At 38.6% G+C, this 17670-nt stretch overlaps 1 protein-coding gene and 1 pseudogene across 3 annotated transcripts in view; one reads left to right on the top strand and one right to left on the bottom strand.

The window, feature by feature from the left end:
- The window catches only part of CENPJ (centromere protein J), a 99986-nt gene that overhangs the window by 22446 nt on the left and 59870 nt on the right, over positions 1-17670 (bottom strand). For all 3 annotated transcript variants that reach the window (XM_037799681.1, XM_037799680.1, XM_037799682.1), the window contains exon 9: positions 1651-1816. In XM_037799681.1, coding sequence (XP_037655609.1) covers positions 1651-1816 — 166 coding nt within the window. The remainder of the gene's footprint in view (positions 1-1650; positions 1817-17670) is intronic.
- On the top strand, positions 8632-10440 carry LOC119506678 (annotated as a pseudogene).

Genomic DNA, 17670 nt, shown 5'->3' with positions numbered 1-17670 from the left:
GTTGGTTAGGACTGAGCAGCGAACACCTACTCCAATAACTGCTAGTGTAATTATAAGCTGGCATGATGTTTACAGAGTGATACTATGGTAATATCTATCAATTTGCATACACTTAAACATAGAAACTTTACTTCTAGGACTTTATCCTACAGATATACTTGAGTATGTAAGGTATCTGAGGGCAAAAACTTATTTGATTTGTTCACTACTGTGTTTTCACTACATAGGCTGTGTGAGACACACAGTTGTACTCAATAAACGTGTTTAATGAACAAGCAGAAGAATGACTGTGAGATGTGATGTATGTTCAAGCTGGTATTCAATACAGTACTTCTTCTAAATAGAAAAGGAAGAGAAATGGCATAAATACTTACTTAGATAAGTAAATTAGGCACATCCATATAATGCAATTCCATTCAATTATAAAATAAAGAATGAAAATGCTCTTTATGTTAAGACAGAATGATTTCAGTATGCTAACATTAATGTAAAAAAAACACAAAAATCTAGGAACATATATATATGTGTGTGTATATATATATATATATTTGCTTATATGTGCATAAAATTTCTCTAGAAACATACAAGACACTGATAACACTGGTTACCTCCAGAGAGGTGAATTACGTGGCCAGGGCAAAGATGAAAGGGAGAGATTTCACTGTGCATCATTTCCTTTTGAATGGGAATACATTACCTTTTGAAATAAAATGTTTAAATAATTTCCAAAGTCTAATATATTACATTTAATAAATTGAGCATTAACCAAATATAATGGTACATGTTTCTCTCCACAAAAATAAATGGAGTTAAAGACTCTAATCAATATAGTATGTGATAACTTAAGACATAGGTGTGCAGATGAGATTCCTCAAGGATAAGCATACTACATAAGAAAGGAAGAAGGCAAAGTTGGAATTCAAATATACTAATATCTAAAAAATGAAAAGCAGATGAGTTTGCATTTTATGCTATAAGAAATGGATAGTTATTTAAAATTTTTCTTTTGATAAACTGAAGTTTTAACTTTGATAAAGTCCAATACATCAGTTTTTTCTTTTATAGTTAGTTTTGTGACTTCTGTTAGAAATCTTGTCATATACCAATGTTACAAATATATTTACATTTTTTTCTACTAGCTTTATTGTTGCAGCTAGAAATACATTAGTTCTTTCTTTACTACAATCCATTGATCATGTCCATTTCTAAATCCGAAATAAATAGGACTGATAATTTGGCTGATTGGTTATAAGTTTTAGAATTAAACACCAAGTTTGTATATGTGCCTTAAATTATTATAAATGAACAGATTAAAAGTATTTTATGTTCACTGGGTCAAAAAGATCAACACCTTAAAGTGATGAATTTTCAACTCCTGGCTTGTTAATTTAGCCATGTCATTTTCATGGTCTTTTACAGAAGCCTTTAGCAAGCCTTTTGCAAGAAAAGAATTGATATATTTAACTTTTGAAAAGTCAGACTACAAAAGATGTTCCTGATGCAGTGTCTCAGAAATATTATTGTTGAATGAATGAATGATTAATGGGATTGATACTCAATTTCTCTTTGACCCTCAAATCACTCTAATTAGATTTTTACAAGACTGTCACTATTAATAACATACGAGTGTTTTGTAAAGAAATAGCATACCTGGATTTCTTCACGCTCTTTTTTATCTGGAAAAGCTCTTGCAGCTGTAGCATACTTTTCAAAAACTTTGCGTTCTTTTTGTAGTTTCCTCATTTCCTCCTTTTTAAATTCTTCTATTCGAGCCAATTCTTTTGCTTTCTGTTGTTCAAAGTCTGCAATTTCTTTCCTAAAATGACCAAATCATGTTATCATTTAGGGGGACCATTTCTATAGTGATCCACATGTTCTAACAAAATGGAACACTGGAAACACCTGGATCAAAGAGTTACTAGTTTTGGTGAATAGTTCTCCAATACATTTAACTGAAATACCAGCCAATTCATTCAACAAGCATTCAGTGAACACCTACTATCAATCAGGCACTATATGAGGTACTGTGAAAACAACAAAAATCCTTGCCCCCAAGAAGCGTCTTACATTCTACTGGAAGAGACAAACAATAAAGAAGACAAATAAGTAAAAAAACCATTAGAAATGTTAAGGAGAAAAATTACACAAGGAAGGAGGTTAGGAAATAACCAGAGTGGGAGGCTCAAATGTGTGTTGTGGTCACCTTGCTGAGATGGTAAGATTTGAAGAAAGTCCTAAAGGAAATGAGAGAACAAGCCATGAGGACATCTGGACAAAGAACAGCTCAGCAGAAGGAACACCAAGTGGAGAGGTGTTTGCAATAAGTTTTCACTTCTATCCTTCACTACTGTTTCCAATATATATCAGCAGAAAAAAATGGATATTTCCTTTAAAAAAAAAAAAAGGAGAACATAACTACTCTTTGGAATGTGTTTTTAAACACACCTCACTCAGAATATAGTAAAGGAAATTGATTTTCTTTTTTAAATGGATTGGTATTGGTCTACAATCATTTTATGGAATTTCTGGAGCCAAATTATTTTAGAATTCATAATCATTGAGATTTTAGAAAAGAAATAAGGGAGTGGCATTTCAGAAGATAGTAGAATAAAGAGCTCCTGGATTTGGTCCTTCCACCAAAACAACCACTGGCTGACAAGAAAAGTCAGAAATCAACTACCTCAGAACTCAACAGTCTAGTTGAATGGTTGTAGCATCCAGGAAAATGTTTAATGAAACCAAGAGCCGGTAAATTTCAGTGAATTTTGACATTTTGAATAGCAGTTATGCCCCCCCCCCCCACCCTCAGCTCTGCAGCAGGCAGCTGTAAGGAAAGCAGCCCTTGTTTCTGGTGTGTCTTGCTGATGCCAGGGGTGGACAATAAGGACCCAGTCCTCCAAAGCACTTGGTTCTGTATTTTGATCAGCCTGGTAGTTGACTGAGAGGCTGGCACAGAGTCTGTTCACTGTTTCATCCCCCTTGGGCTAAAGCAGATTCCCAGCTGAGTCTATAGAAATAATTTAAAGAGAGAAAACAATTTTTTACTTCTTTTCTTATTTGATTCAGGCATTTAAAAAAATATTCAGGTCACTGGCAGACCACAGAAATGACAGAACAGAGTCTTCAGCGACCACGCGCAAAAAAGGAATATAATATTTGCAAAAATAGCTTGGAAAAGTCACTAAAAAACAGATAACAGCAACCCTCAACAAGGAACAACAGGAATCTGTGGGAAGGAGTGAGAATCTGATTTCTAGAGTTACCTCATAATATTCAAAATGTCCAGTTCAACAAAAACAACAAAGCATACAAAGAAACAGGAAAGAATGGCCTAGTCACAAGAAAAAAGAAACTATTCCTAAGGAAACATTGGACCTAATAGACAAATACTTTAACTGTCTTAAATATGCTCAAAGAATGAAGGGAAACCATGGACAAAAAAAAAAAAAAAACCTAAAGGAAATCAGGAGAACCAATGTAGAGTGTCAATAAAGAGATAGAAATTGAAAAAGAGACCAAACAGAAATTTTGGAGCTGAAAAGTACAATGGCTGAAATGAAAATTTCATTAAAGGGGGTGAACAGCAGATTTGAGCAGGCAGAAAAGATAATCATTGAACTTGAAGAGAGGGCAACTGAAACTAATCAATCTGAGAAGCAGGAAAAAAAAAAAAGAATGAAGTGAACATTGCCTAAGGAACCTGTGGGACATGCCATCAAACATACCAAAATACATATAATAGGAGTCCCAGAGGAGAGGAGAAAGCAGAAAGAAAATTCAAGATATAACGGCCAAAAAACTTCCCAAGTTCGACTAAGACATGAATCTACACAGCCCAGGGGGTCAACAAACTCAAAGTAGGATAAATTCAGATCCACACCAAGACACATTATAATCAAAATGTCAAAACACAAAGGCAGAGACTCTGTCTTGAAACTGCAAAAGAGAAGTGACTCATCAATAAAAGTTATCCTCAATAACAGCCAATTTCTCATCTGAAAGCATGGAGACCAAAAGGCAGCAGGATGATATATTTAAAGTGATGAACATAAAAAAAAAAAAAACAAAAAAAAAACACCAATAAAGAATCCTATATACTGCCAAACAATCCTTTAAAGTGAAAGAAAGTTAAGACATTCCCAGATAAACAAAAGCTGAGGGAGTTTGTTGCCAGTAGTCTTGCCCTACAAGAGATGCTAAAGGGAGTCCTTCAGTCTGAAACAAAAGGATACTAGACAGCAACTAGAAGACATACAAAGAAATAAAGATAACTGGTAAAGGTGATCTTTATACACCATACAAGCTAGTATCACTGTATTTTTGGTTTGTAACTCCTCTTTTCATTGTCTATATGATTTAAAGGACAAATGAATAAAATACCAATTATATACCAATGTTAATGGGTACACAATGTGTAAAAATATAATCTGTGACAATAATAACATAAAGGGGGTGGGCAGAGCTGGATACGTGTAGATTTAATGTAGCCTATTTAAGCTAACCTGGTATCAATTCAAACTACATTATTAAAAGTTTACTATATTAACTGTAAATCAACATTGTAACCAGTAACAAAGTAACTATAATACATACATAAAAGGAAATGAACAGGGAATCAAAATGGTAACCTAGAAAACAAATCAGTGAAACACAGTAGACAGCAACATTTGAGGAACTTGGGGGTTGGGGGGGCGATATGTCATATAGAACACAAATAACAAAATGCCCTGCATTATCGGTAATCAAATGAAATGTAAATGGCTTCGCTCACCAATTAAAAAGACAGGGATAGAATGGTTTTGTGGGGAAAAAAATTTTTTGGCAGGACAAAAACATGATCAAACCATATCCTACTTTCAAAAGAAACACTTTAAAACCAAAGATAAACACATAGAGGACTGTGGGAAGATGGCAAAGTAGGAAAACCCAGGAATCAGTCCCCTACCAAAGCAACTATTGAATTGACAGAGAAAACCTAAATCAACTATTTTGGATCTCTGAAGTCTAGTGGAACACTGCAGCAACCACGGAAGAACTGGACAAAGAGGCTGGTAAACTACAATAAGTATCAGTGAATTTCACCCTTTTCATAGACACTATCATCCCTCAAACACAGGGCAGGCAAGGAGCACTGGGGATTGGTGGTCTGAAGCTGATCACTGCTTTTGATCAGCTACTTCGGACCCCAGAGGGCCAGCTCTAGGGGGGCCATTGTTCCAACACTCCTCAATCAAAAATGAGGAAGAGAGGTGACGCCATCAACATAGCAATGTAAGACAGCTACTGAAACCTCTCCCCAGAGAGTCAGTGAAAAAAAGGACACGTCTCACTTGTTCAGAACTCTGGAGGATGGTAAAGACTGCAGAAGAATCCCACAAATGCTGAATTGAAGAAAGAGAAAAATACCCAGTAGGAAACCTCTATCCCGACCGGTCGGTTGGTCCTCTTTCCTCCCCCTCTCTCAGTCCCACACAGCTGGAAAGTGCGCAGGGGCAGTAGCTGGGATCTGTCCCATCTCCCACTGGGGACACAGACTATAAAATCTCACAGCATTGAGACAAATCCCCACCTATATCCAGACACAGAGAACCAAGCCCACAGGGACCTAAGCCAGGACTCAAGCCACTGTGGAGGGTAGACTACAAAAGGGCAGCAAGGAAGATCTTCCAAACACAGGACTGGAGAGGGAACAGCATTATCTTCTCCAAAAGCAAGGAGCCAGGCAGAAACCCTCTGAATAAACTGTTTCGGGACCAAGGGGACAGAGGAGGACATTTCAAGGCTCAGGTCAGTGAGGGACAAAGAGTCTGAGAAAACGTGGACACAGACTGTAACTCTTGGTGCCCATCCCCCACCCCAGAGGGAAACAACAGCAGGTGGACCAACCCTTGTCTGGGGAACGGCAGCAGACTGGGGCAGTTGTGAGAGTCCTCCACCCCAAGAACAGATGGAGACACAGCCTCACACTGGGTAGATTTTGGCTGGAAAAGTAAGAGCACAGGAACCCCGCAGATTCAGCCCCAACTGGTCAGATGCTGTGGGGTTCCAGGAGGTAAACAGCTTCTGAGAATGATAAAGTAACCAAAGAGCTCCATCTGCTGGGCAGGCCAGAAAGTGCAAGGAAAGACAGCAGGCTTTTCAGACCCTGTCTCAGGGGCATTTGGAGCTGGTCTACACCCCCTGCATGTGTATCCAGCCCTGTTTTGGCTGAGAAATGTGGACAACCCAACTGTTAAGGCAATGCCCTAATACAAACCCAGGCAACAACTAAATCCTAGACAAGAGAGAGAGAAATCAACCTTCAGGATAGACCCATGAAGATAATCAGATGACCAGATATCAGCAAAAAAAATCACAAGGCACACTAAAACACAAGAAAAAATGACCCAATGAAAGGAACAAATCAAAAAATTGGAAGAGAAACAAAATCTGAAAAAATTAACCAAAGATGTTCAAAGAAATCTCCTGAAACAATTCAAAAAATTAAGGAAAATATGTAGAAAGAGAAAAAAGGATATTAAGACACTAGGAGAGCATAAAGAAGAACTTGAAAGAATACATAGAGAAATAAAAGACATTATGGAAATAAGACACTATTGATGAAATTAAAAATATACTAGAGACACACAAAAGCAGATTTGAAGAGGTAGAAGAGAGGATCAGCGAGCTAGAGCAGCAACCCTGATCAGGGTCTCAGGGAAATGACTGACAACACAAAGTGCACAAACATACACATCATGGGTATCCAGAAGGAGAAGAGAAGGGAAAAGGGCCAGGAAGAATATTCGAAGAAATAATGGTTGAAAATTTCACAACCTTATGTGTCAGTTTGAAACTGTTATGGACCCCAGAAGAGCCATGATCTTTTAATCCAATCTTGTTGAGTGTAACTACTGAGTGAGTGTTTACATGGAGAGATGTATTCAATCAACTGGGGGTGGGACCTTTGATTAAATTATTTCCATGCAGGTGTGGGCCCCACCCATTCAGGATGGATCTTGATTAGTTCACTGGAGTATTTAAGAGAGCTAAAGAGCTGACACAGATGCTGATGCTTAGATGCTTGGAGATGCAGACAGAAGGAAGTCTGGAGATGCTAAGCTAAGAGAAGAAACCCAAAGTTTACCCCGGAGAAGCTAAGAGAGGACCTCCAGATACTTAGAGAGAAACATCATGGGAGTAAAAAGCAAGGACGCAGAGTTGCTAAGAGAGAGGAGCTAAGACAGATGTCCAGAGACATTTTGGAGAAAGCCATTTTGAAACACAAACCAGGAGCAAATGACCAGCAGACCCCAACCGTGTGCCTTTTCAGCTGACAGAGGTGTTCCAGAGGCTATTGGCCATTCTTCAGTGAAGGCCTCATTATGGCCTCAGAACTGTAAAACTGTAACCTAAAAAACCCACTTTATAAAAGCCAATCCATTCCTGGTATTCTGCATAATGGCAGGTATACAACAGCCAAGGCAACCATGCAAGTATGTTTCATGCCTTTGCTTTCATCATCTTCACCAAGATCCACTGGCCAAAGCATGATGCATGTTGAACCCCAAGTCCAGAAGGAGAGAAGCAAATTCACCTATCGTGGTCATGACAAGGATAGGCACCTATGACAGAAAAAGTCTCAGTACCTAGAATATCCGTAGAAAACACCCCATGAAACACAGCCCAGAGCATTATTCTAATTGGTAATATTTTCCCATTGGATGGTTTCCCCCACTGTGATTCCATATCTAATCTCTTTTTTAGGAACACATTCCAGATCATCTCTTCAGACTTTCAATGGTAAAACACCTTATAATAAGACATAAATATAAATAAGAAGCCCAACATGTTACTCCAAGCAGAATAAACCTGAACGGACCCACTCCAAGACACATACTAATCAAACTGTCAAATGCCAAAGAGGAGAAAATTCTGAAAGCAGCAAGAGAAAAGCTATTCACCAAATAAAAGGGAAGCCAAATAAGACTGCTAATTTCTCATCAGACACCATGGAGACAAGAAGGCAGTGGTACAATATACTTAAGATACTGAAAAAGAAAAATTACCAAACAAGAATTCTCTATCCAATAGAGCTGTTCTTCAAAGATGAGAGAGAGTTTAAAATATTCAATTATAAACAGAAGCTGAGAGAGTTCGTTAACAAGAGACCAGCCTGTTCTAGTTTGCTAGAGCTGCCATTATGTAAAATACCAGAAATGGATTGGCTTTTATAAAGAAGGTTTATTTGACTACAAATTTACAGTTCTATGGTCATAAATGTGTCCAATTAAAACATCAACAAGAAGATACTTTCACTGAAGTCGATGGCGTCTGGAACAATTCTGTCAGCAGGGAAGGCACGTGGCTGGTGTCTGCACATCTCCAGGGCAATCTCTGGGTTTCATCTCTTAGCTTAGCATCTCCAAACATCCTTCTGTCCACAACTCCAGGTATCTCTAAGCATCTCTAAGTGTCAGCTGCTCTTTTTAATGGACTCCAGTAAACTAATCAAGACCCAGGCTGAATGGGTGGGGACACCTCTCCATGAAAATAACTCAAAGGTGCCACCCAGTTAAATGAGTATATCTCCATGGGAACACTCAAGTAAAAGGTTTCAACCACTTTTGCATTCCCTCTCCCTCCCCCAACATGGCGGCCTCAGTGGAAAAGAAAAATAAGAAGAGGAAGACTATCTCCCTAACAGACTTCCTAGCTGAGGGTGGGGAGACTGGTGGAGGAAGCACCTATATTCCCAAGCCAGTCAGCTGGGCTGATGAAACAGACAAACTGGAAAGAGATGTTTCAACCACTTGGCACAGTAATGATGACGATGTGTAAAGGGCACCTCCAGTTGACTGTTCCATCTTTCCCATTGCTCCATGGGCTGCTCAGGAACCCAATATTGACCAGAGCCATCTACCCAAATCACCACCCTACCCTGTTTTTCCAGGGAACCTGCCATATGATGTGACAGAAGACTCCATTAAGGACTTCTTTAGGGGATTAAATATCAGTGCAGTGCATTTACCATGTGAACCCAGCAATCCAGAGAGGTTGAAAGGTTTTGGTTATGCTGAATTTGAGGACCTGGATTCCCTGTTCAGTGCCGTGAGCCTCAAAGAAGACTCTCTAGGTAACAGAATTCAAGTGGATGTTACTGATCAAGCACAGGATAAAAACAGGGATGATCATTCTTTTGGCTGAGATGGAAATCGGATTCTGACAAAACAGATACGAACTGGAGGGCCCGTCCTGTCACAGACAGCTTTGATGACTACCCACCTTAAAGAGGTGACAATAGCTTTGGAGACAAGTATCATGATCATTATGATACAGACAAGTATTGTGATGGATATCATGATGACGCATACTGGGATATGGATCAATATGGAGGCTGGGAAAGCTATGATGACTGAGGCAGCAGAGACTAATGATAGAGGCTATGACTCCAGGATAGGCAGTGGCAGAAGAGCATTTGGTAGTGGGAACCTCAGGAATGATGACTACAGAGGAGGTGGGATCCCTGTGAAGACCGATATGATAGATGGAATGATTGGCCGTGGAGCTCCAGAGATGATTACTCTCAAGATAATCATAGGCGTGAGGACAGAGGTCCCCCCCCAAAGACCCAAGCTAAATCTAAAGCCTCAGAGTACTCCTAAGCAAGAGGTTTCCTCTGCTAGCACTTCCCAGTCCAGTCGAGCAGCTTCCATCTTTGGAGGGGCAAAGCCTGTTGACACGGCTGCTAGAGAACAGGAAGTAGAACAGCTACAGAAGAAACAAGAGAAATTGCAGCGTCAGCTGAATGAGCCAAAACTAGAACAGCCTCAAGAAAGACACCCAAGTTGGCGAAGTGCAGAAACTCAGGAACAGGAATGGTTGACGACAGGAACTGAGTCATCACAGACCAGGACCTACGCCATATCTGGCAGAAATGCATGAAGGAGAGAAAGGGAGAAGTCTCTGGAAAATGAAACACACAGTAAGGAAGAAGACTGTCACTCTCCAACTTCTAGCCTCCCAAATCTGATAGGCCTCTAAAGGTAATGCCAGCCCTTCCAACAAAGGAGAATGCTTGGGTGCAGCAAAATTGTAATCCTCCTGCTTGCTCTTAGAACTCAGAAACAGAGCAGCAATCTCCTACAAGTAGTGGTGGAAAAATAGCTTCAGCTCAACCATCTGAGGAAGGACCAGCAAAAAAAGATGAAAACAAGGTAGATGGGGTGAGTGTGCCAAAAGGCTAAGTGGGAACTCCGTGATCCAGGAGATGGAGGGAGCCAAGACCAATGGAAGGAGTCTGATTGGAAAGATGGTAAAAAGGATCAAGACTCCAGATCTACACCTGAGCCAAAGAAAACTGAAGAAAATCCAGCCTCTAAGTTCAGTTCTGCAAGTAAGTATGCTGCTCTATTAGTTGACAGAGAAGATGAAAACGAGGGGGAAGGCTACATGGAATAAACCTCTAAATCCCATGCTTTCCCCTAGTCTCACTCCATCCTGGAACATTCAAGAGCAAATAAAACCTCTATCCAGACAAGACAAAACAAAGCACACCATCTCCTGAAGACCTTTCATACCTTAAAAAACAAAAAATTCTTTTGCATGCTGCCGCAGCCTTTAAAGTATTGAACTAACTAGAGAATCGCCATTGTAACCAGAGAAAGAGACATAAGCTTTTTTTAATTTATTTACATAATTTAAATTTATATAAATTCAAAGTTATAAGAACAGTTGCAAAAACAATACTAACCCCATACAAAGAATTCCATCATACCCTGACCCCCCTCCCCCTATAGCTCAATCCACCAACCTTAACATGCTGTCACATCACTATTTCTTTCCCTCCTTCCCTATCTATCATCCATCATCTACTGCTCTGTCTTCTGAACATATGAGAGCTACCTGCACACATCCTTGAACACACACTATAATTCACGTATACACTTCCCATGAACAAGAACATTCTTTTATGCAATCCCATTAAGCACAGCTAAGAAGTACAAGAGATTCAACAATGATACAAAGCTTACATTCTATATTTCCTTTACCTTATGTCTCAACCGTGTCCCTTTGAGCCACCTGTCCTCTATCCTCCAATCCCATCCAAGTTCATCCTCTGCATTCAATCATCATCTATTTAGACTGTCTTTTTTTTTTTTTTCAGTTGTGGAAACATATATACAGCCTAAATCTTCCCATTCCACCCCCTCCCTAGCCTTCCATTAGTAGGATTAATCACCTTTAGAGTGTTGTAATGCTCTTTCCCACTATCCTTTACTAGAAATTTCCCTTCACCTCAAATTGCAACTCCACCCTCATTTCTTAACTCCCCATTGCCCCTTCCTCCATTTTTCTTAACCCAAACTCTACATTTCATCTCTATGGTTATATTCTCTGATAATTTCTTTTTGTTTGCTGTGGGGGTTAAAATTAACCTCTTAAATCCATATCAGTCTTGTTTTTCTTTGATACCACCTTCACTTCAGTAGGACACATAAACTATGTTCCTATACTCCTCCATTCCCCTACCTTTATATAGTTGTCTAAAATTACATATTTTACATTGAGTTCAAAACCACTGATCTGTCATTAGAGTTTGTGTAATTTATATCATGTAGGAAGTAAACAGTGGAGTTACAGTTCAAATATTATTGACTTCTATTTGTATTCCATTATGGCTGAAGAATGTGCTTTGAGTATATTCAATTTTTTTTTTTTTTTTTTAATTTCTTGAAGCTTGTTTTATGTCCCAGCTTATGGTCCCTTCCGGAGAAAGATCCGTGATCACTAGAGAAAAATGAGTGTCCTGGTGCTCTGGGATGTAAGGTACTATATATTTCTGTTAAAATTCTCTATATCTCTTTCTCCTTTCTGTTGTTTTTCTGTTGGTAGGGCTCCTTTTAGAATCTGAAGTAGGGCAGGTCTTTTAATGGCAAAGTCTCTCAGCATTTGTTTGTCTGTGAAAAATTTAAGCTCTCCCTCAGATTTGAAGGAGAGTTTTGCTGGATCAAGTATTCTTGGCTGGAAATTTTTCTCTCTCAGAATTTTAAATATGTCATGCCGCTGCCTTCTCGCCTCCATGGTGGCCGCTGAGTAGTCACTACTTAGTCTTATGTTGTTTCCTTTCTATGTGGTGAATTGCTTTTCTCTTGCTGCTTTCAGAACTTGCTCCTTCTCTTCAGTATTTGACAGTCTGATCAGAATATGTCTCAGAGTGGGTTTATTTGGATTTATTCTAGTTGGGGTTTGCTGGGCATTTATGCTTTGTGTATTTATATTGTGTAGAAGGTTGGGGAAGTTTTCCCCAACAATTTCTTTGATACTCTTTCTAGACCTTTCCCCTTCTCTTCCCCATCTGGGACACCAATGAGTCTTAAGTTTGGACGTTTTATTTTATCTATCGTTTCCCTGAGATCCATTTCGATTTTTTCAATTTTTTTCTCCATTCTTTCTTTTGTTCTTTCATTTTCTGTTCTGTGGACTTCTAGGACACTGAGATGTTGTTCAGCTTCCTCTAGTCTTGTATTGTGAATATCCAGAGTCTTTTTAATTTGGCCAACAGTTTCTTTTATTTCCATAAGATCTTCTATTTTTTTATTTACTCTTGCAATGTCTTCTTTATGCTCTTCTAGGGTCTTCTTTATGTCGCTTATATCCTGGGCCATGGTCTTCTTGATGTCCTTTAGATCCTTTGCCATGTTTTCGTTCCTCGATTGTATTTCTTTGATTAATTCCGCGAGGAACTTTGTTTCTTCTGATAACTTGATTTGTGTGTTTGGGGTTGGATTCTCCATATTGTCTGGTTTTATCATATGCACTGAGATTTTCTGTTGTTTTTGGCCTCTTGGCATTTGCTCTGCTCGAGAGGGTTCTTTCAATTTGTAAAAAAAAAACCTATCTAATTTTTCAGAAACACTGTTTGGTGACGTACACTTTCTCTAACTAACCAGCAGATGGTGTCTGTGAGTCACCTATACCTCTTAAGTCAGTTCTCCACCTTGTCCCCGCGGTGTGTGGGGAAATGATTCTTGTGGGGTCCAGCTGGAGAACTCAGCCTGGGTGTGTTGCTGGAGCCGTCTACCCTGAATGCGTGGCACTTGTATGGGTGGCCAGGGAGGAAGGACAGCCTCAATATTCAAATCCCCCCAGTTCCCAGAGATTTAAGGCTGCTGCAAGAGTCCAAGCCTTCATTTCATTTCAGCTCCAGACCCTCTCTCTCACTGTCCCACAAACTACCGGACTTGGCGTAGTGTCCCTGGGATCTCCGAGTGGGTCCCCCCACCCAGCCGTGATCTTCCAGGACCTCTGCCGAGGGAATGCCGTGCTACGTCACCAGTGTGTGCCGTCCCTCAAGGGAAGCCCCGGGCCACCGGGCCGAGCCGGCTCATTTTCAGCCTGATGCAAAAATGGCCAAACGGAGCATCTCCACACCCCCCTCCTCGCACAGTTCCTCCTTTCCAGCTCTGGGACAACTGGCGGGGCTCTGGGTTGTGGCCACGGCCCCAGGCAGGAGTTTATCCAGCCCTTCTGGGAGCGAGCTGCTAGCCACGGGGTTTCATTCGGCTTCTGGCTCTTCTCTCTGTTCCCCCAGCCCCAGGGATATCTGCAGCGGGCTATCTTCCATGCCAGACACAGAGAGGCCGGCCTAGCCCCCTCTTGCTGTGTTTAACTGCGTGGTTCCCATGATCGCACCTGCAGCCACTCCTGGGTTTTTCCTTTTTTTTTTTTTTTTTTTTATTAAAAGAGCCCGTTGGTCTCCAGACGCCAAACCCTGGCTTCCCCAGATTGCCGCGCGGCTGTGGGACTTCCAGCCAGCTTACTCACTCGTTTCAGAATGCAGACTCCCAGTTTCACCAAGTATACAGCCCCTGGGAACTAGCAGATCTCAGCCAAATATGCCACTGATAATTAACTAATTATAATACGTAAACTTATAGACATAAAATATAGAATATAGGTTACCATGATATAGAATGAAGCTAAATAATGAGGAGTGGTTGCTTAATATGTACAGAATTTTTCAACTAAGTAGAATTTAAACATCTGGAAATGGAGAGAAGTGACGGTAGCATGTTATCATGAAAATAACTAACAGTTCTGAATGGTATGTGAATGTGGTGGGAAGCGAAAGTTAAGAGACACAAAAGTTACCAGAAAGACAGTTGGAGGATAAAACATGGGAATGTATAAAACAGTGAATCTTGTGGTAGACAATGACTGTGATTAACTGTACAAATATTAAAAACTCCTTTCCTAAGTAGAATAAATGAATGACTCTATTACAAGGAGTTAATAATAGAGGGATATATGGGAAAAAAATTACCTATTGCAAACTAAAGACTACACTTAATGGTAATCTTTTAATATTCTTTCATCAACAGTAATCAATGTACCATGCCAATATTATGGGTCAATAATGGGAGTTAGGAGAATGGGAGGATTAGGGTTTTCTTTTTTATTTTTATTTCTTTTCTGGAGTAATGAAAATTTACTAAAACTGATCATGGGGATGTATGCACAACTATGTGACGATACTATGAGTCACTGATTGTATAGTTCTGATGTTTTGTATGATGTGTGAATATATCTCAATAAAAGAGGCAGTACCTGTCCCCGCCCCCTCCCATTTTTTTTTTCTCTTTACTCTTAGTTTGGAAAAGTCACAAATTGACAGCTCTAACCCTCAATAAGAGGAATGAAAAAAAAATTAGCAATCCAAGAGGAGTTGGAGAACTAGATTTCCAGGATAATAACAACATAATACTTAGAACGTCCAATTTTCCACAAAAAAATTACAAATCACAGAAAGAAACAGAAAAGTATGGCCCATTCATGGGGGGAAAAATGTGACAGAAACCATCCTTGAGGAAGCTCATAAATTGGAACTATTAATCAGAGACTTTAAATCAACTGTGTTAAATATGTTCAGTACCTAAAGGAATCCATATACAAAGACCTAAAGAAAATTAGGAAACGTCTGAATGAAATAGAGAGACAGAAATTATAAAAAGGAATAAAAAAGAAATTATGGAGCTGCACAGTTTTTAAAATGAAAAACTCACTGGAGGGATTCAACAGAAGATTTAAACAGGCAGAAGAAAGGATCAGCAACCTTCGACACAAGACAACTGAAATTATCCAGTATGAATGGCAGAAGGGAAAAAAAAAAAGGAAGAAAAATCAACAGAGCCAGAAGGAACTGGGGGACACCATTAAGCATACAAACTTACATATCACTGGAGTTCCAGCAGAAGAGAAAGAGGCAGAAAAGGTACTGGAAGAAATAATGACCAAAAACTTCCCAAATCTGATGAAAGATATGAATATACACATCCAGGAAGCTCAATGAACTCCAAACAGGGCAGACTACAGGATACAGCTACACCAAGATACAATAGAGAGAAACTGTCAAAATTCCAAGGCAAAGAGAGGATTTGGAAAGCAGCAAGAGAAAAACAATTAGTCTCCTACAAAGATTGCCCATTAAGACTAACAGCAAATTTCTCATCAGAAACCATGGAGGCCAGAAGGCAATGGGATGACATATGTAAAGTCCTTAAAGAAAAAAAACTAAAACTAACAACAAAGAATTTATATGTGTTAAAATCATCCCTCAAAAAATGAAGGAAAATTAAGACATTTACAGATAAAAAAAGGATGAAAGAGTTCATTACCAGAAGACCTACCCTACAAGAAATGCTAAAGGGTGTCCTTCAGGCTGAAATAAAAGGAGGGGACACTACACAGTAACTTCAAGCTGTAAGATGAAATAAAGAACACTGGTAAAGCTAACTACATATAAATATAAACACTGTATTACTGTAGTTTTGTTTTGTAACTACTTTCTCCTCCCAATATAACTTAACAAGCAAATGTGTAAAATAGCAATTAAAAATCTATGTTAATGGGCAAAAAATGTAAAAAAAATATTATCTGAGACAATAACAATATATAGGTGGAGGGACAAAGATATATACGAGTAGAGAGATTTTATACTACTGAAACCAGATTGGTAAAAAGTCAACCTATGTTGTTAATTACTTTAGGATATCAATTATAATTACAAAGGTAAGCATTAAGAAAATAGCTAAAAAATATAGAGGAAAGGAAAGAAGAGAATTAAAAAAGCAAATCAATACAAAACAAAAGCAGTAATAGAATAATTGAGGAACAAAAAGCACAAAAGAATACAGAAAACAAACAGCTAAATGGAAGAAGTAAATTCTTCCTTCTCAGCTATTACCTTAAATGTCAATGGATTAAACTCCCCAATTAAAAGGCAAATATTGGAAGACTGGGTAAAAGAGCATGATCCATCTATATGCTATCTACAAGAGACGCACTTTAGGTAAATAGACACAAATATGTTGCAAGTAAAAGGATAGAAAAAAGGTATTCCATTCAAATGGCAATCAAAAGAGAGCCGGAATGGCTATATTCTTGACAGACAAAATAGAATTTTATAAACCAGCAATTCAAAGAATAAAATACATGCAAAGAATTTTAATAAAGGAAGTGGAAGTCTTGTAAACTGAATCCTTCAAAACATTGTTGAAAGAAATTAAAGATTTAAATAAATGATAAGAATACCATGTTCCTGGATTGGAAGACTTAATATCGTTAAGATGACAGTATTCCCCAAAGTGATCCACAGATTCGGTGCAATTTCTACCAAAATTCTAATGACCTTTTTTTCCAGAAATAGAAAAGTCAATCCTCAAATTCATATACAATTGCAAAGGGCCCCAAATACACAAAACAATGAAAAAGAAAAACAAACATGGAGGACATAACTCCCAATTTCAAGACTTACTGCAAAGGCACAGTAATGAAAACAGTGTGGTACTGGCATAAGGATAGACATACGGACCACTGGAATAGAAGTGAGAGTCCAAAATAAACCCAACCATCTATGGTCAACTGATTTTCAACAAGGATGCCAGAATCATTCAATGGGGAAATGACAGTCTCTTTAACAAATGGTGCTGGGCTAACTGGGTAACCATGCAAATGAATGAAGCTGGGGCACTATCTCACACCATATACAATAATTAACTGAAAATGGGTCAACCTAAACATAGGGCCTGAAACCATAAAACCATTAGGAGTAAGTGTTCGTAACCTCAGATTTGGCAATAGATTCTTAGATATGACACCAAAAGTATGTGCAACTAAAGAAAAATATAAATAAGACTTTGTCAAAATTAAAAACCTTTGTGACTGTGGAAGCCTTGTGGATTGCAGTCCTTTTATCCAGTGTATGGATGGATGACTAGAAAAATGGGGACAAAAAAGTAAATGAAAAATAGGGTGGTGGGGGGGATGATTTGGGTGTTTTTACTTTTATTTTTTATTCTTATTTTCACATTTTCTGATACAAGGAAAATGTTCAAAAATAGATTGGGGTGATGAATGCACAATTATATGATAGTACTGTGAACAATTAATTGTACACTTTGGATGATTGTATGGTATGTGAATATATCTCAATAAAATTGAATAAAAAAAAACCTTTGTGCATCAAAGGACACTATCAAGAAAGACAACCTATAGAATTGAGAGAAAATATTTGCAAATAAATTATGTGATAAAGATTTAACATCTAGATTATACAAAGAAATCTTACAATTCAACAACAAAAGGACAAACAACACAATTTAAAAATTGGCAAAGGGCTTGAACAGACAT

This window comes from Choloepus didactylus, chromosome 12, assembly GCF_015220235.1.
Source record: "Choloepus didactylus isolate mChoDid1 chromosome 12, mChoDid1.pri, whole genome shotgun sequence".
NCBI lineage: Eukaryota > Metazoa > Chordata > Mammalia > Pilosa > Megalonychidae > Choloepus > Choloepus didactylus.
Note: the sequence above shows the minus strand (reverse complement) of the source record. Positions and strands in the feature narration are given on the sequence as shown.